The sequence below is a fragment of the Hypanus sabinus genome, chromosome 12 (assembly GCF_030144855.1).
Source record: "Hypanus sabinus isolate sHypSab1 chromosome 12, sHypSab1.hap1, whole genome shotgun sequence".
Lineage (NCBI taxonomy): Eukaryota > Metazoa > Chordata > Chondrichthyes > Myliobatiformes > Dasyatidae > Hypanus > Hypanus sabinus.
This window is the reverse complement of record NC_082717.1, coordinates 19,816,144-19,842,017: the sequence shown is the minus strand read 5'-3', so window position 1 is coordinate 19,842,017 and position 25,874 is coordinate 19,816,144. Positions and strand designations below refer to the sequence as shown.

Genomic DNA, 25,874 nt, shown 5'->3' with positions numbered 1-25,874 from the left:
AATGCTGGTGGAACGCAGCAGGCCAGGCAGCATCTATAGGGAGAAGCACAGTCGACATTTCGGGCGAAGGGTCTTGGCCTGACCCTTCCTGACGAAGGGTCTCGGCCTGAAATGTCGACGGTACTTCTTCCTATAGATGCTGCCTGGCCTGCTGCATCCCACCAGCATTTTGCGTGTGTTGTTCTGACATTGGAGAGGATTCAGCGGATGTTCAGCACAATGATTCCAGGAATGAAGGCTTGTTATATACACCTGATCATACTTGATATCTCTGGGCCTGTACTCGCTGGAATTTAGAAGAATGGTGGCGATTTCATTAAAACATACTGAATGTTGAAAGGCCTCAATAGAGTGGACATGGAGAGGATGTTTCCTACAGTGGGGGCGTCTAGGACCAGAGGGCAGAGCCTCAGAATGGTGGGGTGACACTTTTGAACAGAGGTGAGGAAGGATTTCTTCAGACAAGGGGGTGAATCCATGGAATTTGTTGCCATGGGTGACTGTGAAGGCCAGGTCATTAGGTATATTTCAGTGGAAGTTGATAAGTTCTTGATTAGTCAGGGTGTGAAAGGTTACGAGAAGAAGGCAGCAGAATGGAGTTGAGCAATGTTTTAGTGTAACAGATCAGTAGATGGTAACATAGGATATGGACATCAGAGAACTCTGCACACACCAAAACTCTCTTCTGATGTATAAACATGACCTGTGACTGATGAATGCGGGTCAATATCAGCCATTATTATTATTTTGATAAATATCAGGGCAGGCATAAAGACCAAGATGTCAGATTTAATAAATATAGATACGTGGATGTTAATAGTCGTGTGATAGAGAATTAGATAAACATGAGATGGTCTGCAGAATCTGGAAGTCAAAGCAACACATACAAAATGCTGAAAGAACTCATCAGGTCAGGCAGCATCTATGGAAATGAATACACAGTTGTCATTTCATTAATTTGGTTTAATTTTATTTAAAGATTTTTTTTGTTTGCTCTTTACGATCTTTTCATTGGACCTTTGAATAGTAAAGTTTCCCAAGACATTTTATTGCATATTCTGCACAGAGGTCAGTGACCAGTGGAATGCCTCAGGGATCTGTTCTGGGACCCCTACTCTTCGTGATTTTTATAAATTACCTGGATGAGGAAGTGGAGGAATGGGTTAGTAAATTTGTTGATGACACAAAGGATGGAGGTGTTGTGGATAGTGTGGGGAGCTGTCAGAGGTTACAATGGGACATTGATAGAATGTAAGACTGGTCTGAGAAGTGGTAGATGGAGTTCAACCCAGGTAAGTGTGAGGTGGTTTCTTTTGGTAGGTCAAATATGATGGCAGAATATAGTATTAATGGTAAGACTCCTAGCAGTGTGGAGGATCAGAGGGATCTTGGGACACTCAAATCTGCTGTGCCAGCTGACTCTGTGGTTAAGAAAGCATACGGTGCATTGGCCTTAATCAATCGAGGGATTGAGTTTAAGAACCGAGAGGTAATGTTGCAGCGATATAGGACCCTGGTCAGACCTCACTTGGAGAACTGTGCTCAGTTCTGGTCGCCTCACTACAGGAAGGATGTGGAAACCATAGAAAGGGTGCGGAGGAGATTTACAAGGATGTTTCCTGGATTGGGAAGCATGCCCTAAGAGAATAAGTTGAGTGAACTCGGCCTTTTCTCCTTGGAGCTGCAGAGTTTGAGAGGTGACCTGATAGAGGTGTATAAGATGATGAGAAGCATTGATCGTGTGGATAGATGCCTTTTGTGTGGAAAGATGCTCAGAGGCTTTTTTCCCAGGGCTGAAATGACTAGCACAAGAGGGCACAGGTTTAAGGTGCTTGGAAGTAGGTACAGAGGAGATGTCAGGGGTAAGTTCTTTTTATGCAGAGAATGGTGAGTGTGTGGAATGGGCTGCCTGTGTAGGGAGATACGATTGGGCCTGTTAAGAGACTCCTGGATAGGTACATGGAGCTTAGAAAAATAGAGGGCTACAGGTAACCCTAGGTAATTTCTCAGGTAAGTACACATTTGGCACAGCTTTGTGGGCCTAAGGGCCTGTATTGCACTGTAGGTTTTCTATGTTTCTATTGGATGAGCTGTACAAGGGCAAAAAGAAAAAGTGTTAGGCTTAAAGGATGAAAGGGAAATGAAGACGTTTTGTGTTGCATTTCTGGAGGTTAGAGCTTCAGTATTGAATATAGGTTCATTCAAAACTAGGTTTGATCAAGAGAGCAGAACTGGAGGAGTACAAAGAATTTAGAGGATTATATGACTGGAGATACAGAGAAGGAGAAGGGTGAGGCAATGGAGGAATCAGGGATCTGAGGAGAGAACATTTGAATGCAGGCTTTGCTTAGTTGAAAGCCAGAGCCATTCAGTAAACATGGGAATGATGGAGAGGAGGGGTTGTGACATGTAGAGGAGTGGGGCCAGGGCTGGAGTCGAAGAGGGAGGTTAGGATATGGATGCCTGAGATTCAACTGATATGGAAAGTAGAACAAATGAAACAAACCGGGAGTATATTAGTAAAGAGGTTTGATGGGGGCTATTACCTAACCCGCACGGCCATATTTAGGGCTTTGAGCAAAGAAAACTGCAAAAATGGCTCCTCAGAACTTGTAGGGTGCAGTATTTAGGTGCGTGGGACAGTGTAATTGGGAATATAGCCCCTTTTCACTGTGGTTAAGCATCGATACTGTATAAGAGCCTGGTTGGCAGGATTTGCAGTTCACTTGATGAGAGTCGGAGAGTTCAAAGTGAAAGAGCTCTCCATTGATTGAATGCACAAATACTGTGCAGGACAATAAACATCTCGGCTGCTGTGTGAGTTATAACCCACCGCAGGGTGAGCATCTTGTTCTAGGTTCCCACAATAAATCTTCATGTGAATCCATAAAACCTATGAAAATCTGACTCCTTCCCTGCAGGGCTTCTGAAGTCAGCAAGTTCAAAACAGGCAGTCGGTTGTTTTCCTGCTCATTTGAAATTCTGAAGGCAGTGGTATGGTAGTAATGTGGTTCTGAACATCTATCTTGAAACACTGCTTGTTGGCCTGGAGCAGTGAATCCAAATCTTGATAGGACATCTGACAAATTTGATTGGTTAAATATGCTTTAATTTAATAAGCCAGCATTGTAACAGGAACCCTATGACTTTAAGAAATCAGCCATCCTTATTGGTCCCTAGAATGTGGCTGAAGACCATCATTACCGAGGAGTCCGTGGATCCCTGAATGCAAATCCCTGCTCCAGACCTATTACTAAGAATACAAGTAATGTAAATTTCTTTCTGTAATGGTTATATTGCTCACATCTTCCATTTTATCCTTTGGTTGTGAATGAACTGACTACTTACTTGCCAATACTTTGTACCTGCTAAGGGCCAGTGAAGGATGCACAATCCTATGAGGGAATTAAAGCAAAGGGGGACGTGGTTCACAGCACATACAACAGTGCAGTGCAGGAACAGGCCCTTAACATCATAATATCTGTGGGTAATATGGTGCCATTTTAAACAGCACATGTGCCTGTAGATGGTTTATATCACTTTGTTCCCTGCCTGACCACGTGTCTGCCTGAATGCCTCCTATATGCTGTAATTGTATCATGTTCTTTCTCCTGGTAGTCTATGTATATTACAAAAACTTGTTTTGTAAGTCTCTTAAACATCCCTTTCTCACTTTAAAAACGTGCCCTTTTAATCACCCTGTTGCTGCTTTCAGGGAGCCATAGACTTGCAGCCCAAAATCCCCCTGTATATCAGTACTTTTTAGGGTCTCACTATTTACTGCATACTTTCCTCTTAATATTTGATCTCCCAAAGGGTGACATCTCACACGTGAATAGATTAAACTCACCCTGCCACTTCTTCATACTTACAACTGGTCTGTATCCTGTCTCATCAGAGGTTTTGCTTTGTCACCAAAGCCACTTGTAAAAACGTGCCCACTTCTGGAAAAAGGCTCTGACTACCTACCCCATGTATACCTGTTATAATTTTATGCATGTTTATCAGATAGCCCTCGGTCACCAACACTCCAGTGAGAACAATCCAAGTTTGTCCAACCTCTCCTTATAGCTAATACTCTCTAACCAAGGCAATATCCTACCAACCCTCTTCTGTACCGTCTGAAAGCCCCTGCCCCTCTTCTGTACCCTCTGAAAGCCCCTGCCCTCTTCTGTACCCTCTCCAAAGCCTGTATGCTCTCCAAAGCCCCTATCCTCTTCTGTACCCTCTCCAAAGCCCGTACACCCATCCTGTATTGTGGCGGCCAGAACTGCCCGCAATACTCCAAGTGCGGCCTAACTAATCTTTATCCAGCTATAACATGATTTACTGACATTCATTCTCACCTCTCTGACCGATCAAGGCAAGCATGCCATAATCCTCTTTTAATCACCCTGTTGCTGCTTTCAGGGAGCCATAGACTTGCATCCCAAAATCCCCCTGTATATCAGTACTTCTTAGGGTCTCACTATTCACTGCATACTTTCCAATTAACATTTGATCTCCCAAAGGGCGACATCTCACACGTGTATGGATTCAACACACCCTGCCATTTCTTCATACTTACAACTGGTCTGTATCCTGTCTCATCAGAGGTTTGCTTTGTCACCAAAGACACTTGTAAATATCTAGAGATGTATCATGGAGAGCATTCTAACTGGCTGATTCACATTTGGCATGGGAGGACGAGGGAGGTAACACAGGATCGAAAAAGTTGCAGAAAAATTGTAAACTCAGTCAGCTCCATCATGGGCAGTAGCTTCCCCAGCATCCAGGACACTTTCAAGGAGCGGTGCCTCAAAAATGGTGGCATCCATCATTAAGGACCCCCATCACCCAGGACATGCCCTCTTCCCATTATTACCGCCGGGGGGAGGTACAGGAGCCTGAAGACACACATTCAACAGTTCGGGGACAGCTTCTTCCTCTCTGCCATCTGATTTCTGAATGGATGTTGAGCTCATGAACAGTACCTCACTACTTTATTTTTTCTTTTTGCATTATTTATTTAATTTAACTTTTTTTAAATATATAGTATTAGTATACTATGTATGTATAGTATCTACTCTGATCCCTGATTCCATCAATGCCTCACCCTCCCCATCTCTGTAATCTCCAGTTTTATATATATACACACTTACTGTAATTCATATTTTTTATGTATTGCGACGTACCACTGCTGCATTAAAAACAAATTTCACAATATGTCAGTGATATTAAACCTGATTGTGATTCTGACTCTTGACAACCTTCCTTACTACCCACAGCTCTGCTAATCTTTGTATTATTCAAAGGGCAGTGTTGCAGTGTAATTGGAGCAGGCAAACCAGTGTTCTGTGTAGTATTGTAGATAAACCTGCAGATTGGTAAAGCGTTTTTATGAGCTTCTGGTTAGGCTAAGAGCAAGAGCAAATGCTGTAATAAAAATTGCAGCAGACTGCTCAAATCCACTTTTCCTTCAACTGTCAGCTCATTGGAATGGTTTAAAGATGTGGGGTAAACTTGTGGCTTAATTGGTGTAAAACAGACCTTTATCATAATTTCAATTATTCTTGCATTTTATATTTTATATTGTATTTTATATATCAAATATAAATATGAAATATGAAATTGAGTCAGCTTGTCTCTGAGCATTGAAAAGTAGTTGACTGGTGACATTTATCCAGCCATCTTAGCATAAGCAGGGCGGTTCATTATATAAGCAGCAAGTTTGTGATGCAACAGACCAATAGGGTATGAAATTTTATTATCGATTTAATTAAAGTTGCAATCTCCTATTTTTTCAGAAATTGACGAGTGTTCGGTTAACCCTCGAATCTGTGGACCTGGCCAGTGTATCAATCTTCCAGAGGGTTACACGTGTAACTGCGATTCTGGTTACCATCTCAACGCCTTGCAAACCGCTTGTGTTGGTGAGAATCAACAACCTGGACCTTCCTCTTTGAGTATACAGTAATTATATTGGGTGGCTGTTAGCATGTTTTGGACTGATGGAAATCTGCTGCATGCATTCAGTTTCTCTGGACAACACATAAGTTGCTTGAATTTATGATCCCCAATTGCCCTGGATGCACCCATATCCCACCTTGACCTTTCCTTGGCAATGCACCTTGGTGTGTTTTTCATTTTCTGCCTGGGACTTTCCTCTGTCACCAGCTCCATGTTGGAGTTGAGCATTTAACAGAGACTGGGGAGTAATACCTGATAGTTGTTGTTCTGGCAACCCCTCCAAGCCCTGAAGACCAACTGTTTGCTTCAGCTTGAACTCGGGCAGAAGTAGCTTATGCCACTAATGAACATGGTCTGGCTTTCACAGATGTGGATGAATGTACACAGGCCCCACAGCCATGTTCCAATGGCCAGTGTAAGAACACAGAAGGGAGTTTTCGATGCCACTGTTACCGAGGCTTTACGTCAGATGGAGGGACACAATGCGCCGGTAATGTTTCATGTTTCACAGGGAGGATCTAATATCATAATAGCATGGATGGTAGTTTAAAAGATTCAAAACCTCAAACTTCTGCAAGAAACTTTCTAGTCTTCTGATTGAAAGGCAGCTCACTCGGAATATTGGACATTATATGACAATGGCCTTCTCCCCCAACCTCCCCCACTAACTCACCTCACCCCACAAGAATCTCCCACTTAGTCGCCATTAAAAGTTCAAAGGAAATTAGATTTATGGGGATGGTGGGTGGAACTCGTGTCATTTTGCCAAATTTCTACTAAAGGCTGGAGCGTGAGGAACACAGAACAATTCCTGGCGTTCCTCACTTGGCAATTTTCATTTTTCATTCAGTAGCTAGCAGGTAATGTATCAGGAATTATATTAGCACTAGCCCAGTACTCCTCTAGAGATTTGTAAGCAAAGTTAAGAACCATTGGAAAGGTTTTTCCAGTTCAGTAGTTAATAGAACTATTTTCTTGCAAGTTGTCAGTTATGTCCAACAATGATAGGAGACCTATGTGGGAGAGCTTTTAAAGTGGGAAAACTGTTTCACTAGGGCAGTTACATGCTCTTAACCTCAGAAATCCAGGTCCAGTTGTACTCATCCAAACCATGATGTCTTCTGTGCCTTGTCATGACCTTCACTCTCCATGGAGCGTTGCAGAACCACTTTGGATCTCACTGTTCATCTCATCCACCCAGTTGGCTGGAGTTGACGTCTCATGCATGCCCCTAAGTCACCATGGTACGAGGCTCACTGGTTACCCTCACCTGGAACAGCCCAGCTGCTGAAGTGGTGTAACGGGGTGTGTTCCAAGTGGCATGCCAACAGCTACTTGGAGCCACAGGCGAGAGTTTGTGTCTGGTGGGGAACAAAGCTGAGTGAGCTGCCCCAGAGTAGACACAACAAGTCCCTTCACCAGAGGTGCTACCCCTCTCTGGACACCTCATACACCCAGACACTCTCCTTACTAAAGGTTTAACCACCAGCATATAACATTTCAGGACACAAACTAAAATATAAGTATTAAAATCTTTAGCTGTTTATTTTTACCCAGTTGTTAACCTGTCTATTTTAAAAGAACTGTTGACAGTTTTGAAATAGCATCAGCTAGAATTTGACCTACATGTGCTATGCAGTAAAAATAGTGCTCCGTGGAAGTTCAGTCCCTTGTGTGCCAAATGTTGACAAATACCCAAATCTTAAGCACCAACTGGCCATGAAAGTACACGTTCCAAAAGTATGCTACTCTATAATTGTAAAGTGAGGGAAGATTGAGTGAGCTGAGGCTTTTCTCTTTGGAGTGAAGGAGGATGAGAGGCGACTTGATCGAGGTGTTTAAGGTTATGAGAGGTGTAGTTAGAGTGGACAGCCAGTGCCTTTTTCCCGGGATGGTAATGACCAATCTCGGAGGACATCAGCCCAAGATGAGTGGAGGAAAGCTTAAGAGGACTTATCAGAGATAGCATTTTAACAGAGACATTGGTGGATGTCTGAAATGCATTGCCGGAGGTTGTGGAAGGTGCTGATTGGAACATTTACGATAGGCACACAGATATAAGAAAACTGAAGGTTATGAGTTATGTAGGAGTGAAGGATGAAATAGGTTTATATAGGTTGGTGCAATCACCTAGACTAAAGGCCTTATAGGTGCTGTACGGTTTTATGTTCTATGAATTTTGAGGCTATCTCTCTGAGTTCTGGTCCAGGCATTCCCAACTTGGGAATGCCCCTTGCTTAATGGTATTGGTCCAAGGCATAAAAAAGTTTTGGAACTCCTGTTGTAGTCTCACCTTGATGAAAACATGGCAGACCTTTTCACAAGTGGAAAGGATCTTGATCAGGATGAGGTTGAAGTTGAGTGGGCCTGTGTGCAGGACAATGTGGAGATTAAGGAAGAAGAAGTGCTGGATCTTCTTAAAAACATTAAGATTGATAAATCCCCAGGGCCGGATATGATACACCCCAGGTTGTTGTGGGGATTGAGAGAAGAGATCGCAGGAGCAATAGCTATGATTTTTGAATCCTCTTTGGCTACAGGGGAAGTGTAAATGTAGTTCCCTTGTTTAAAAAAGGTAATAGGGAGAAACCTGGGAACTATATACCAGTGAGTCTTGCGTCGGTGGTCTGCAAACTATTGGAAAGGATTCTTAAGGATAGGAGCTACGAGCATTTGGTGAAGTACAGTCTACTCATGGATAGTCGACATGGCTTTGTGAAGAGAAGATCATGCCTCATGAGCCTGATTGAGTTTTTTGAAGAGGTAACAAAAAAAATTGATGAGGGTAGGACAGTGGATGTAGTCTACATGGACTTTAGCAAAGCATTTGACAAGGTCCCTCATGAGAAACACATCCAGAAAGTCATGAGGCATGGGATAAGTGGAACCTTGGCTGTTTGGATAAAAAAATTGGCTTAAAGGAAGAAAGCAGAGGGTAGTTGTGGAAGGAAAGTATTCTGCCTGGAAGTCAGTGACTAGTGGAGTGCCACAGGGATCTGAGTCCCCTGCTATTTGTGGTTTTTGTAAATGACCTGGATGCAGAGGTGGAAGGATGGGTGAGTAAATTTGTGGATGACATGAAGATTGGAGGAGTTGTGGATGGAGCTGTAGGTTGTTGAAGGTTACAAGAGGATATAGACAGGTTGCAGAGTTGGGCAGAAAAATGGCAGATGGAGTTCAATCCGGACAAGTGTGAGGTGATGCATTTTGGAAGGACAAACCAGAAGTCTGAGTACAGGATTCATGGTCAGTTACTTAATAGTGTGGATGAACAAAGGGACCTTGGGGTTCAAATCCATACATCCCTGAAGGTTGCTGCATAGGTTGATAGGGTAGTTAAGAAGGCCTATGGGATGCTAGGCTTCATTAACAGGGGGATTGAGTTCGAGTAGAGAGGTCACGTTGCAATTCTACAAATCTCTGGCGAGACCGAACTTAAAAGTATTGTGTTCAATTCTGGTCACATTATAGGAAGGATGTGGAAGCTATGGAGAGGGTGAAGAGGAGATTTACCAGGATGTTGCCTGGTTTGGAGAACAAGTCAAACGAAGCAAGGTTAGCAGAGCTGGGACTTTTCTCTTTGGAACGTAGAAGAATGAGAGAGGACTTGATAGAGGTCTACAAGATTATGAGAAGCATAGATAGGGTGGATAGTCAGTACCTGTTTCCCAGGGCACCAATAGCAAACACCAGAGGGCATATGTACAAAATTAAGGGAGGGGAGACATCAGGGGTAAGTTTTTTACACAAAGAGTTGTGAGTGCCTGGAATGACTTGCCAGGGATGGTGGTGGAGGCTAAAACATTAGGGGTATTTAAGAACCTCTTGGACAGGCACATGGATGAAAGAAAAATGGAGGGTTATGGGGTAGTGTGGGTTTAGTACTTTTTTTTAAGGATTATATGGGTCGGCACAACATGGAGGGCTGAAGGACCTGTACTGTGCTGTAGTGTTCTGTAGTTCTATGGTTTAATATAAAGTGGAATTGATGAAGGATTGATGTGTATGGTTGCTTGTTGACTGATAGGCAAAAATGCCTTGCTCAGTGGGGGGAGGAGAGAGGGAGAGGGAGAGAGGGAGAGAGGGAGAGAGAGAGAGAGAGAGAGAGAGAGAGAGAAGGAGAAAGGAGAGAAGGAGAGAAGAATGAGGTTTAGTGGAATGATCCTGGTACGAAGAGACTCCGATAACGTGGCATGCTAAGTACAGAGAAACTGGCAGCATTGAGAACTAGGGATCACTAATTTAAGGAGACTGGCAAAAGATACAGGGGTAACATGCAGAAAATTTTATTCACAAAGCAGCAGCACCTCTGAAGAAGTGGGGGGAAGCAGATTCAGTTGCCTCTTTAAGAAGGAAATCAAATAGGTATTTGAAGTAGACACACCTATGGGTAGAGCTGGAGAATGGAGCTGAACTGATTGCTCTTGAAGAGCGCTAATGCAGGATTGATGGGCCATATCATGGCTTTCTTCCTTACTCAAACAGCTCACAGTTCTTTGTGCAGTTCTAGATGTTTCTTGGTATATGTATCATGTTATTTTGCCCTTGAGGTCAACAATTTACTGTCTAATTTCAAGATATCGATGAGTGCCTGAGACCTAATATCTGTGGAGAAGGCCATTGCATTAATGTTGAAGGCTCCTATAGATGTCAGTACTGTGATGCTGGTTACAGAATGAACAATGGCTTGTGCGAAGGTGAGTTTGTGTTTCAACTTCTGAATAGACCCTGCACAACTAAGTGGCTTCAAGCATCAGATGCTGTGTGTCAGTCGGGATGTGGAATGGAATTTTCTCTCACGGAATCTGATTTCACGTTATTTGGAAGCAGGGTAAAATAAAGCATGAAGAATTTTCACAGAAAAAAAACAGTCTTCCAAACAAATGTATCAGTGTGTTTCTAGTTCCCCATCTCTGAATACCTCGTTGTTCTACCAGTCACTGCCTTTGGGCCAAGAGAATTAAGGGAGTGGCTGAAAATCAATCCAGAAATCTTAACTAAACAAAAAAAAACAAAAGACGTGCACACTCATAATCCAATGCCAAAAATGAAATCAAAAACTCGAGGGTAGAACCAGGCAAGGGAGGGGCTCCTTTGGCTAGAGGAAATGCTAGCATGATTCCTTATCGGACACATTTCATCCTTCCATTGGGTACACAGTTGCCTGTGTTAGAAATACATTCCCACTTGTTCATCAAAACATGAATGTACAGCACTGTGTAGAAGTCTTAGGTATATATATATATATATATAGCTAGGGTGCCTAAGACTTTTGCAGAGTACTGTATTTGTCAACGTGGAGTGGAGAGTATTTGTAAATCTGGCAGGGGCAAAGGAAGTTGGGAGTGATAGGGGTGGAGTGCCATGGGACAGATGGCAGAGAAGGGATGCCGGACGGGGGCCCGGGTACAGACACACTCAGCCCCGAGACAGCAGCAAGGTCATTTGATTCCAAACGATTGGTTTATTGATCATTGCGGAATGTCAAATTGTCATTGAGTATTGCAGGAAGTGAGCTAGTATTAATCACTGTCATATTGTACATTCAGTGCAGGTGACTGGGATCACTTCCCCTCTCCTGAAGAACCAAATTTATGGCAGAAGATACAGTTTGATGGCAGCCTTCTCCTCCCCTGAACTCGGTTCTGATCGTTGAGCAAGCTCCCAATCCTCACCTCCTTCTCCACTCGCCCTGCTCCCAGCCGATTTGCCAGGATCTTCCCCAAGGATTAGCCGTAGTGATTCAGTGGTAAACTTCCATTGGCAGCCAAGTGCCCCTGTAGGCTTCATTTGCACTGATCAGTCAGTCCCATGTCTGAGGCAACATCGACACTATAGGTGGAGAGAACAGAGAGGAACTATCAGCACTGCTACTTGGAAATTCTTCAGAAGAGAGTGGTGCAAGTATTAGAAAATCTTGCATTTATTTCGTGCCTTGAATAAACTCAGAAGGCTACAGAGCCAACAAAGATCACTGTTGTAATGTAAAAAATGCAGTAGCAAGTTTCCACACATCAAGCTGTCGTGTCACAAACAACAATATAATAACGAGGAATATTGGTTTGTCAGTAAGTTGGTCGAGTGATTACTAATGCTGTTTTGATGAATGTCGGGGGTGGGGGAGGGATCAGCTAATGAAGGTACAACTCACTACTACTTAAAATAGTGGAGTCAGTGGCATAAAAAGGAGTGACCTCTTTTTCCCAGTGAGCTGTAACAACACTGCCCTTTAAGAAGAGGGCAGTTTGGAAGCATTTGAGGTGGTCTAACAATCAGAGACATAAGACACTCTCTCTTTCAACTGTCTCTCCTTTCTGCTCTTCTGGAGCAGTAAAGTTGAAGTCGAAGCATGTTCAAATATGAGCTGAATTTGCAGGTGTGATCTGTTTTGAATTTACAGACATCGATGAATGCCAGGATTCCAACAAATGTCCATCTGGAAGATGCATTAACAGCCCTGGCTCTTATGAGTGTGTACCTTGCTCAGAAGGCTACACAGGCAGAAATGGACAATGCATTGGTACGTAGTGTGATCTTGTTCTGTACACACAGTGGGTTCTTCCGAGAAATATTCTCACTTGAAATATTATATATGAAAGATCTTCATTCCTTCCAGCATTATCTGTCGTGATTACTGATGAAAATTTAACTTTGGCGTCAGTAATCCTACATTAGTGGAAGATAGGATTACTAATCTCAGTGCTGTTTTCCCATTGCATGGTTACTTCAAGCTCAGGTCCCTATTAGAAAGGCTGGTTTTATACCACAAAGCACATCTTCCTAATTAAATATACTAACCACTCCTGAGATATACTGCCTTATATATTTTTTTTGATAGATAGATTGATACAACATGGAGTTGGCCCTATGAGCCACGCTGCCCTAGTGATCCCACAATCCCGATTAACCCTAATCTAATCAGGGAAGAGAATTTCCAATAATCAATTAACCTAACTGGGGGGTCATTGGACTATGGGAGGAAACCAGAACACGTAGGGGAAATCCACACATTTGACAGGGATGACGTACAGAACAGTGCTGGAATTGAACTCTGAACTCCCCGAGCTGTAATACTGGTGTGCTAACTGCTACACTACTGCGGTGCCTGTTATTTTCTTAGAAAAGTAAGATGTACTGTAGAGTGGGAGAAGTGTCTTCTTTCATCACTGGTTTTACTGCCCACCATTTTTTAATCGCCCCTGGCCATTTGCTTCCATTGACTTGGCAACAAGACCCTGTGATAAAACGCTGGCATGCAAAGTCAGGTAAACACCGAACGTACGTAATAAATGCATCAGAGTAGAGTGTGAAGCGTACTTGAGACCAAAAGGTTAACCCGAGAGGTGAAACAGATGACAGGGGTGCAATTTTGAATTATTACTTTGCCCTGTTCTCAAGCTAAAGAGTGGAACTGAAGCTCAGTAGGAAGAATGTGATGTATTGAATATGCATGAAGCAATTTATGAAAGGGCAGCTTCAACCTTCATTTATTATATTTTGTTAGTTTCTTTCCAAATTCTATAAATACAGGAAAACACCAAACAGAATACTGTCTGGAGAAGTGTGATGCTGTGCTGAGGGAGGGACTAGAGGCTCTCAACGATACCCAGAAGGGTAACTGAACTAAAGAGGCTTCAAGTGCATGTCTGCACATCCCTGATGGCTGTAGAGCAAATAAGGTTAAAGACCCTTGGGTGTCAGTCTTTGCCAACGTTTGGATAGAATACAGTAACAGAGAGAAGATACTATAAATGCATAAAGCACATATTAGAGCTCAGTGCTTCATTCTAAGTTGACCTGCAGAAGATACGAGGAGAAGGTCAGGGCTGAGAATGGTGAGACACAAGAGACTACAGATCCTGCAAACCTGCAGCAACGTACAGTGGAGCTGGAGGAACTCAGTGGGTGAACGTTCAAAGTAAAATCATTATCAAAGTATGCATATGACACCTTATGCTACCTTGAGATTAATTTTCCTGCATACATTTACAGGAAAAAATACAATAGCATTTAGGCAGCGTGTATTGAAAGCATTGAGGCATTAAGCACCTTTGCTCCAAATGCCATACCAACCAGAATCTTGCATTGACCAGCCATTTCAATTCTACTTCCCATTGCCACACTGACGTGTCTGTCCACTGCTAAACTGATGCTCAGCTATGAGAGCCTCTGGACTTGCACCACCAGGCTCAGAACAGATACTACCCCTCGACCATCAGGCTCTTCAATAAAAGGGGATAACTACACTTCCTTTCCCTTCTTTGAAATGTTTGCACAACCAATGATCTCACTTTAAGGACTCTATATCTCATTGTTTCATGTTCTTGTTATTTGTTGCTATTCATTTATACTTGCATGTACACAGTTTGTTGTCCTCTGCACTCTGGTTGATCTTTCATTGATCCTGTTATATCCACTATTCTAAAGATTTGCTGCGTATGCTCGCAGTAAAATGAATCTCAGGGTTGTATATGGTGACATATACAGTATGTATTTTGATAATAAAATTTGCTTTAAACTTTGACACAGATTAGAGGAACAGCTTTGGTAGTCTCCAACCTGATGGCATGAGCATTGATTTCTCAGTGTTCTAGGGGCTAGCACAAATACTCCGATTAGCATAATTGTACAGAGCGTTGATTTGTCTTAGGGTGCATTGTTCTCTGCTCTGGTCTGAACACTCATAGTTTAATTTCCTTTATACTTAAAAAAAACAGTCACCTTCTTGGTCTACGTGCTGCTGTGCTGGGACCGTGGTGCAAACCCCTTTCCCAGCAGTGGAGAGTCACTGTGGACAGGCTGTCTGGCAGGGCTGTTGTCGGGCTGCTCAGCAGAGTGACGTGCAGCTTGGGAGTTGGTGGGGCCTGGTACTGGCTGCTCCTTGTGTTGACAAGTTCCTTAGATCTTACGTCTCCTGCATTACCTCCTGTTGGATGTTACAAAAGCTGCTGACTGCCTTCTCTTTTGCAGATCTCCACAGCTCAGAGATCTCTTGAAACATGCAAAAAATGCTGTTGGAATTCAACAGGTCAGGCAGCATCCATGGAAATGAATAAACAGTCAATGTTTCAGGCTGAGACCCTTCATCGGGTCTCTTTATGATAGCAAGAGTGTGCTGTGGAGTGGTTTTGTTATTGTGGAAAAACCAGCAAAGGGCCAGGTTCCCATTCTATAGAAGCACCCAGCATGTAGTGACCAGGGGCTCATGCTTGGTTTCCAGCATAACAGCACAGTTTGTAATGGCTGTCCCATTATATCCTGTGCTATCATGACCCCTTTTGGCACTGAACCCATTTGCTCTCTCATTCCGGGGAACACATCCAGATGATAAATGAGCTATCTGAAGCATCTCTCTTACAGGCATGGGTAGAAAGGTCTGTAACTTTGGGCTGAAAGACCCTCTGTGCGTCAAGTTTCTAAACGATTCTGTTGCACCAAAGCAAGAATATTAGTGGATCAAAGTATTAAGTGAATTGGTTAAAGTAGAAATAGCAGAATGCTATGTAAGGAATAGGAAATATTTGTAACCTGGTTTAATAGATAGTGATTCAGTCACAGAAAAATGGTGAGTGAAGTTCTTCATGTAGCAGCTGTGCCTCATACGGTTCTTTGTACCTGCTTTCATATTCCAAGAACTGGCTTCCAAAGGAGATTTCAGAAATTAACCACATTTGTTGCTTTGACGACCTTGAACATATTGAGAGTTCCTCAACTGAATAGTGAAATTTAATGATGGCCTGCAAGGAGTGGTGCAGAGATGTTGCAGTCATAGAAAGACAGATCACTAAGGGTTAGATGTCTTTAAATACATACGGAACTCTGGATGTTACTGACTACAGACCTACTGAAGTTAGCTTACCAAAATGTAGTAGAAATAATTAAAAAGAGAAAGGGATTGAGTAATTTATTGTCACTATATATCAACACACTGATCACATTTACAGTACCTATTCCTTAAAAAGAGGCATCAAATTTATTTATTTATTTAGAGCAGCAGTTCCCAATCTGGGGTCCACAGACCCTTCAGTTAATGGTAGGGGTTCATGGCATTAAAAAAAAACAATTTTGAGGTACAGCATGGAGTAGGCCCCTCTGGCCCTTGGGCCTCACTGCCTAGCATCCCAACTAATTAACACGAGCCTAATTACGGGACAATTTACAATGACCGATTAACCTACTAACCAGTACGTCTTTGTACTGTGGGAGGAAAGCCAGAGCACCCATACAGTCATGGGGAGAACATACAAACTCTTTACAGGCAGCGCTGCTATCAGAATTGAACTATGAACTCCAGGATACTCCGAACTGCAGAAGCATTCCACTAACCACTACGCCACCGTGGTGCCCTAGAATAGCGGAACACGATTGACCTGAGATGCTTAAAAATGTTTCTGACCTTTCAAACGCTTCCTGACCCACAGCACATTTCCAGCACTTCCTCTTTTCTTAATATCAGACTTCATAGTTTGACAGAAGAAAAAAAGTCACTTATATTCGCTGTATTTTATGACACATCAAACGTGATTCATTATTGGTGAATTCTTTCCTCTATTCTTATACTTTGTCCAAGTGTTTAATCCCATTCCGTTTCCTATTCTTTTCCATGAGCACTTGTGCTGTCAAGTCTGAAAGAGTTAATGTAGTTTGATTCATAATGCAATGGAGGTATGTCTGTCCATGTATTAGCAAGTTAAGAGGTAGTGATTTAATGTGCCACCTTCAGTGCTTTACTCTAATCTAAAAGGCTCCGTAGTTAATAATTTGAATGGGAAGTCGTGGGAAGAGAATTACTGTCTTGGGTGGGCTCTGAAGTAGTCATTAGTGAAAAACTGTCTCTCATGCTTTTTATTTATCTGAACAATCTGATGTAGGCATCTTCATTGTCGCATGGATAATGAGGATGCTCTTCACTGACTTCAGCTCAGCATTCAACACTATCATCTCCTTGGAGCTAGTTAGTAAGCTCCAAAATCTAGGCTTCAATACCTCCCTATGCACCGGCTCCTCGGCTTCCCCACTTGCAGACCCTTAGTATACGATGACATGGTGACAGATAGGTACTTTGATAATAAATTTACTTTGAACTTTGAGCTTAGATTTATTCAAGCAGTTTTTGTTTTATCCGGTTGCTTGGTCTCTGAAAACTGTCTTTTTGGTAGGCAGATGCCTTGATCAAATGTGGTGGTTCCTGGTCTGTGAATCCATGAATTAACTTCTTATGGTTTCACGTTAAGTGTCAACACCAGCCAGAAGCCAATGCTTACCTTGGCAGCTGAGCTACACTTCTCCGATGGAAATTTTTACTGTACAATCGTCATAGCCCCTTGGAATCACTCAATCACAGTGATTTTTTTTAAAGTTCAGTCTTGTTTTGCCTTGAAATGGGATCATTGCAAAGGGGCATTTGCTTTGTGTCTCCAGGTATCTGAATGTTTTGTCCTTTCCTTCTCTTCAAATGAGTACCCAAACCAGTTTATGGTTGAACAAAAGCCTATTTGTTGTTTCTGATATGCCAGATTGTCTCTAAGAAGGAGAATCAAAATTTATGATTAAAAAAATTGAAATGGAAGCATATGTAAAATTTAATGACTCATGTTAGTCAAGGAGGAGCAATTTTTTTTTGTGAAGCATACCAAAGATCTGTTTTGGCTGTGGAACACACTCAGCTGCCAGTAAAAACAACCTTCAGCTGTCAGGACTCTCATTAAGTGTCATGCCTTCTCGATGATTGCCTGCATAAAGAAAGAAGATAAAGAGAGATGCTAAAGCTGCTTAAAAGCCAGAGAAAGGAGAATATTGGAATGGGAGAAAGAAAGAAAGCTAAAAGGAGAGTTGAAGAGTGTTAGTGAGAGCGGGAAAGAATGAGGGAAAATAAGAAAATGAGAGAAAAGCAGTTATGCAGGCTACGGAACTGGATAAATGAAAGAAGAGAAAGACCATGGGGTAGAAATTTGACATTGAGTGCGGGAACCGAAAGAGCAGTTATAAGATATATAGTTCCATTGGAAGTGGATATTAGAAGCAGAGTACAGAGATCAGCCATGACTATATAATGTGATTAGTCTCGATAACCAAGAACAAAGTTACATCCTATTATTTTCTCATTTACTATGAATATTAAGAAGCTGTGTACTGCTGGTGGCATGATCACTACCACTTGAACAGAAGGAAGAATAAAGAAACGGCCAGCTTAGAAACAGAAACTTAAAGTGTGTCAGGCTTCAGGCGCATATTAAGGCTGCAGTAAGTTATCCAATTCTGAGCTCGTTTGGAACTATTCTTACAAGTGTAAATTTTGAACATACTTAAATTGGAAAATTATTTTGAGAGGAAGTAAAGTTTCCTCTTGTTAGCATGGTGTGGCGCTTACATTTAGGGTCAATTCCAGAGTGAATAATTCAGTGGCTTGGGATACTAATAGCAGAAAGTGCCATTCGTAGACAGGTTGTAAAAAGCGCATTCCAAGTGTAATCCTGCTTGGCAAACTACTCTGGGATCATCAGGAATCAACTGTATCTTTTTTCAGTTTCCTGTTACAAATAGAACATGCAGTCACATGTTGGGAAGAATGCAATTTAAGACTAATCCAGGCAGTCTTCAATTAAATTGTGTGGCAGATGAGTGCTGCAGATGTTCCTTGGGAAATGTGACTGCACATTATTATGGAAACAAAGTTCCAAGGGTTTATTTCTCTTTATGTTGTTCCTCCATTTTTCCTGGGTGTGCTGTATTTTGTTTAGTTCCCATGTGGATAATCTTGTGTGTTCTGTTTAAGATTGGCAGCTGTCTATCTGTACAGAGAGAAGTAAAGCTCAGAAACAGGACTAGGAAGGGGCTTCCATCAACCTTTCAGAAAGGGGTAAAAATAAACTGTGAGAGGGAATGATTAAGAAATATAACAGGTAATTGTAAGGCAACTATTTTGCAGATTTTTTGAGGATGTGACCAAACATATTGATGAAGGTAGAGCCGTAGATGCAGTGTGTATGGATTTTAACAAGGCATTTGATAAGATACCCCATGCAAAGTTTATCAAGAAAGTAAGGAGACATGGGATCCAAGGGGACAATGCTTTGTGTATCCAGAAGTGGCTTGCCCACAGAAGGCAAAGAGTGGTCGTAGACGGGTCATATTCTGCATGAAGAATACCTTATTCTAGCTTAATGCACTGGGTAATGATTTGATCTGTATAAGCAATACACAAGACAAGTTTTTCACAGTATCTTGGTACATGAGACAATAATACACCAATAACACTACAAAGTGACAAATGAATTGCAATGTGGGTAAGAGTAATTTGAAATACTTTATAATGTTAAGCAATGTGTATGATGGAAGTTTTGGAAATATAGAAGAAAGAGCTTTGGGATCCAATGATTGACATGGGTGGTCTCACAAACCTGTAAGCTCTACCAGAATCAGAACCTGTGAACTGAATCAGAATTATTATCACTGACTTACATGATGGAAAAATTGTTGTTTTGCGACAGTACAGAGCAAAGGCATAAAATAGAATTACTATAAATTAAAATAAAGAAATAGAGTGAAAAATAATGAGGTAGCACTGAGATGGATGAAAGCATTTGCTGCATTGGAACACCTTGTCTGACTTCAAAATATATCACTTGTTCCTTCATTATCATTGGTTCTGAATTCTGAAACTCCCTGTCCTCCAACGCTTCGAGATTACCTTTACCAGAAAGGGTGCTTACACTCAAGAAGAAAACTCACCATCACCTTCTCAAGGTCAATATCTGTGGTCCTCAGATTCAATAAATAAAGTAAGTATCACCCAAACAGTAGGTACAGAAATGGTAGATGACCTGTCCACAAAGTTTGATCTTCCAAACTTTCTAGATTCTGGAGGGGTCGTATTCTTGTACTTGCCTATAAATTGTGGTTTAGCTGGGAGATGCATCATTGGGTTCGCCACATTGCAATTCATTTGCAGGTTTGCATTGTTACTGGTGTGTTATTGTCTCATGTATCAAGGTATAGTGAAAAGCTTGTCTTGTGTATTGTTTATACAGATCAAATCATTGCCCAGTGCATTAGGCTAGAATAAGATAAAACAATAACAATGCAAATTAAAGTGTAAAAGCTATTGGGGAAAAATATTAGTGCAGGGAAACAATGAAAAGGTGCATAGTGAGAACAAGAGCCAAGTTTATCATACAATAGGTCCTTTCAAGATTCAGGAGATAATTAGGAAGGTAAGTATGTTGTCCTTTGTTACAAGAAGTGGAAGTAGAAGAAATAGGGAATCTCATTGGAACTAAATGAAGTTCTGGGCTTTGGTACGACCACATTGGAGTAGTGTTCACTTTTGCTTACCTTTTCTAAAGAATTACATTCCTACCTTGTTGAAATTTAAATCCATTGGACTAATTCCTGGAATAAAAGGGTTGCCCTGTGAAAAGGATGATGTTGGCATATCAAAGAATGGGAGGACATATTCTTAAGAGAAGTTTGTTTACCTTGGCTGGAGATTCAAGAAACAGGCAATCATAGCGTACCAGAAATGTGATGGTCATCAGCACTGAGATAAGAAACTATTTTACTCAGATGGTTACGCATCTCTGGAATTCTCCCCTGGGAGTTCGATGAATGCTCAGTTGCTGACAACTTTAAAGGATAGAAACATAGAAAATAGGTGCAGGAGTAGGCCATTCGGCCTTTCGAGCCTGCACCGCCATTGAGTATGATCATGGCTGATCATCCAACTCAGAACCCTGTATCTGCTTTCTCTCCATACCCCCTGATCCCTTTAGCCACAAGGGCCATATCTAACTTCCTCTTAAATATAGCCAATGAACTGGCCTCAACTGTTTCCTGTGGCAGAGAATTCCAGATAAGTTTAGTGGATTTTGGGACAATTTTAGAATAATGAGATATTGAGTAAAAGTAAGAATGCTGGATATGTGGGACACCATATGGCCCTCTGATGCACTGATTGGGTTAACAATTCAGTTTAATGGTCTTTAATGTGTACTTTTCCTGTTTAAATCCATTCAAATCCACAGAACCTCCATGAATTCCATTTGTGATAATCAGCATTGGCAGTATTGTGGATTTGTGTGGGAGATAGAAGTCAAGGATTACTGAATGATAGACGTAATCAAGATTTCTATTTCTGATGCTCTTATAACCTTGACACCAAGTTTTCCATTTCTTTTTTCCCTAGACATCAATGAATGCCTCAGCATGCCAGTTTGTACCAATGGGCAGTGTACCAACCTTGAGGGTGGCTATATCTGTATTTGTAATCATGGCTATGAACCATCTCCTGACAGCAAGTCATGCAAAGGTAACAATTCTCGTAGGGATTGAATCCCACAGAGTCCTCTTCTGTGGTGGATTATGTTATGGGTGTGTGTATAAAGTGCATCATCCCTTCACTGACTAACTGAAGTAAATCACTAGCGTTCTTGTCTGCTTAATAAGCAAAGGCCTTTATTCAAAAAGTACAAGGGACTTAAAAACTAAAAAAGTTAACATTTCAGAAGCAAATGGTAGTTTGTGTGTTATTGCAGATGAGATAGGAATACTAGAAGAAAGAAATGATGCTGTAATTTTCAGGTGCTTTGGTGAGAACACCACATTTTAAATAGAAAACTTCTACTTAAAATAGAAAACTCTTCTTGCTAACCTCTCAAAGTGTGTTTGGTTGAACTGATACAGAGCTAGAGTAGATTGCTAGAAGGTACACAAGTGTGGATATACTAGGTAATTTTGCTTTTTATACTCTCCTTTGTCTCTCTCTCTCTCTCTCTCTCACTCTCACTCTCACTCTCACTCTCACTCTCACTCTCACTCTCTCACTCTCACTCTCACTCTCACTCTCACTCTCTCTCTCTCTCTCTCTCTCTCTGTCTCTCGTTAAAGTCATCTCGCAAGTGCGTGCTTTTATTTTAATATATATGTAGTTGTGCACACACAACAATTTGGTGATGAATACGAACCTGAATGTCAGAAAACATCACAAACTGCACCAACAGTTACGGGAAGAAACAGCAAGAGTTAAACAGCTCGAGAAAGCCGTGCTGAATTTATAGTGAAAATACCATCACAATGGCGTCAGTCAGGAAAGTTGACAAATTTGATTGCAGTAATGAAGGCTGGGAGTCATATATCAAGAGGGTTGAACATGAGAGGGTATTGTAACATGAACAACATGGAGGAGCCAAAGAAAGCCCCTGCACTCCTTAGCTTAATGGACCCAAGAATGTACAGTTTCTTAAGCAACTTAGTAATCCCCGCAAAGCCAGCAAGCAAGATGTTCAATGAAATTGTTGTACTTTTACAAAATCATTTGAGCCCTAAACTGCTGGTAATGGCTGAGAGATTTATATTTTACAAAAAGAAGCAGTCAGAAGGTGAAAACCTTTCTGAATACATTGCAGAATGGCGCACACGTTCCCAATACTGTGATTTTAGAGATGGACATCAAGGCACGCAGACAAAGCTACTGGCAGAAAGAGACCAAACTTAGAACGGGCATTGGCCATTGCAATATTGTTAGGGACTGCAGCGAAGGATGTAGCGGAACTACAGAAAAGGAGGTTAGAATGTGAAATGCACAAAATGTCCCCGAATGGTGCAAAAAGCCAAAGATGTTAACGATGTGGCAAATTCTCCCATGTTGCAAATGACTGGTGGTTCAAAGAAAAAGTCTGTAGAAAGAGTCACAGACAAGGTCACAATGAGAGAATGTCCAATGCAGACAGAAAACACAACTGTGTGAAGAGTCTCAAACACAAAACTAAGCAAATGCATAAGTTTACCAAATGTAAAACAGAATCAGACAGCATAGAGTTTGACAAAAGTGAACAATCATGCCTAGAGCTACATATTAAAACTGAAGCAAATCACAAAATTATCTGAATCACAATCGATGTGTCTGAATATTGTGCTGGATACAGGGTTAGCTTTGTCCATAATTCCAGAGGCTGGCTACAACGCACTGTTTTTCTAAGGTATTATTAGAGAAGACCTCAGTGATGCAAAAGATCTACACAGGAAAATTATCTCCCAAAGCCAAACTGAGAGTGAATGTGATGTATGGAGGCCAAGTACAGTAGTTAGAGCTTTATGTGTTGGAAAGTGGAGGGCCAGCACTTTTCAGACGTTGCAAATAGTTGAGAAAAATCCAACTAGACTGGCACTCAGTTGCAGCTTGGCATAAACAGGCAACGAAGCCCAAATTGATGCATCAACCAGAGACTGGCACAGCTGCTTATCGCTAATGAGAAGGTGTTTGAGAAGAGGATTGGTAAACTCAAAGGCATGAAGAGTAGATGAAACAGCAACACCAAGATTCCATAAAGCACATCCAGTGCCTTACGCACTACATCCTGAAGTGGATGCTGAACTGCAGAGCTTGGAGGCAGCTGGAATTCTCTCCAAGTTTGAGTGGGGCAATTGGGCCATGCCCATTGTCTCAGTGTTCAAGAAAGGGAAGGCTGGAGCTGCTCGCCTATCTGGGGATTTCAAGCTGAGCATCAGCCCGGTGCTCTGGGCTGCAAGGCATAGAAGACGTATTTTCACCTTTGGTAGGTGGGGAGCATATTTCAAAGATTAACTCGTCATAAGCCTATCTGCAAATGGAGGGGCCAAGCAGGAAGTTCCTCACAGTCAACACTCACAGGTTCCAGTATAATCGTCTCGTCTTTGCCATTGCATCAGCTCCAGCAATTTGGCGAAGAACAACGGACCAAGAGCTCCAAGATACGCCAGGAACACAACGTTACCTTGATAACATCATAATGACTGGCAAAAATGATGAACAGCACCTCCAGCACCTTGGTAAAGTACTTAGCAGGCTGAGTGAGTAGGGTCTGCATGCAAAGAGATAGAAGTGTGAGATTTTCAAGAATGAAATCTCATATTGTTGACATGCCATTGACAAGCTTGGCTTACAAAAGTCACAAGAGAAGATTGAAGCAGCGCTACAGGCCCCCAAACTGGAAAATGTGTCACAACTCAGGTCTTGTAAACTACTATCACCAGTTTCTCCCAGACACCGTGACGGTGCTGCGTCTATTGAGTAGACAGGAACAAAGTGGGAATGGCCAGAAAGATGTGAAAGCACATTCAAGGAAAGAAAGAGACCAATAACATCCAAAGAACTGCTCACTCATTTTGACCCACCCCTGCCCATCAGACTGGCATGTGATGTGTCCCCTTATGGCATTGGACCGGTTTGGTCACACATCATGAACGCCTGATTGCATTCGCTTCAAGATCACTGACGAGTGCAGAACCCAACTTTCACAGGTCAACCAAGTGGACTTAACTTTAGTATGGGGAACAGAGAGGTTCCACCACTACCTCTACGGACAAAAGTTTACGCTAGTGACTGATCACCAGCTCCTTGTGTCCATTTTCACTCCCAGGAAGGGAATTCCAGTGATAACTGCTACAATGTGTTCAGCATCATCTGCCTGTGTTTGACTGGCCTCGCTCTCCCTCTCGCTCAATGCTACCAGTGGATGGTGCTGGAATCCTAGGTCTAGGGCAAGGTTTAGTCAATGTGGATTGGATTAGGTAGTCCATGTTGTGATGTGTTTCTGCTTACTCCTTTTTATATTGCTATTTTGTGCAATTTTGATCGACATGAACTGGTTCTGCAGCCTGCAGTCAACAAAGGACATACCACGAAGTTGATCTGAACTGAGCTTATCCGAACATTCCTAGACTATTCAATGACATGGTGGTTTGATGTTATATCTTCTGTGTTTTCCACTCGTTTTTTGCTGCTTGCATGATTTGTTCTTTTTTTACGTGTTGGGTGTTTTATGTTTTCTTTGTTTCATTGCTTTCTGCGAAAGGGTTGTACACTGCATACATACTTTAATAGTAAATGTACTACTTTGAATCTTGAATCTTTGAATCTAGAATATCTTGAGTTAATTTTGTCTGTGTATGTGTGTCTTGCTCTGGAGTCATTGAATGACAAAGATAGTGACTTCTCGGCTCAGTTTGACTGTAAATTCATGTTCAAAGGCAGAAGAAAACAATTCGAGGCCAGTTTACATCATGGCGGCCAGAACGCTGGAGTAGTTTGTCCAAATTAGGGAACTGGCCTAATAAGATAATATTCACTGAGCAGTTTGAGAGGAAGAAGCTAAAATCATATTTATCAGTATTATAGTTGAGTGAAAGGAACTACTGAGACATGAGAGAGGTGCTGGCCAAGGTTGATTGGAAGGGGACATTAGCAGGGATGACGGCAAAATGGCAATGGCTGGAGTTTCTGGGGGCAATTGGGTAGACACAGGATAAATACATGTTAGAGATGAAGAAGAATTCTAAAGGGAGAATGAGGCAATCGTGGCTGACAAGGGAAGTCAAAAGACAGCATAAATGCACGAAAGAGGGCATATACAATAACAAAAATCATTGGGAAATGAGGAGTTGGTGAACCTTTTAAAAACCAACAGAAGACAACAATAAAAACCATTCGGAGAGAAAACAGGAAATATAAAGGTAAGCTAAGCAATAATATAAAAGAAGATACATGAAAAGTTTTTACAGATCTACAAAGAATAAAAGATAGGCAAGAGTGGATATCAGATGGCTGGAAAATAATGCTGAAGGGGTAGCAGTGGGAGACAAAAAATGGCAGATAATCTTAATAAGTATTTTGTGTAAGTCTTCATTGTGGAAGTCATCAGCAGAATGCCAGAAATTTGGGTATCATGGGCAGAAGTGAGTATAGTTGCAATTACTAATGTGAAGATGCTTGGAAAGCTGAAATATCTGAAGGTAGATAAGTTATCTGGACCAGATGGACTACATGCCAGGGTTCTGAAAGAGGTAACAAGAGATTGTGGTGGCATTGGTAACGATCTTTCAAGAATCACTAGATTCTGCAATAGTTCTGGAGAACTGGAAAATTACAAATATCACTTCACCCTTTCAGA

The 25,874-nt window shown here is 41.8% G+C and overlaps 1 protein-coding gene across 3 annotated transcripts in view; it reads left to right on the top strand.

Annotated features, from left to right (window-relative positions):
- ltbp1 (latent transforming growth factor beta binding protein 1) overlaps nt 1-25,874 on the top strand; it is a 416,523-nt gene that overhangs the window by 252,113 nt on the left and 138,536 nt on the right. For all 3 annotated transcript variants that reach the window (XM_059985624.1, XM_059985626.1, XM_059985625.1), the window contains 5 exons: nt 5,787-5,912; nt 6,317-6,439; nt 10,527-10,646; nt 12,350-12,469; nt 21,134-21,256. In XM_059985624.1, coding sequence (XP_059841607.1) covers nt 5,787-5,912; nt 6,317-6,439; nt 10,527-10,646; nt 12,350-12,469; nt 21,134-21,256 — 612 coding nt within the window. The remainder of the gene's footprint in view (nt 1-5,786; nt 5,913-6,316; nt 6,440-10,526; nt 10,647-12,349; nt 12,470-21,133; nt 21,257-25,874) is intronic.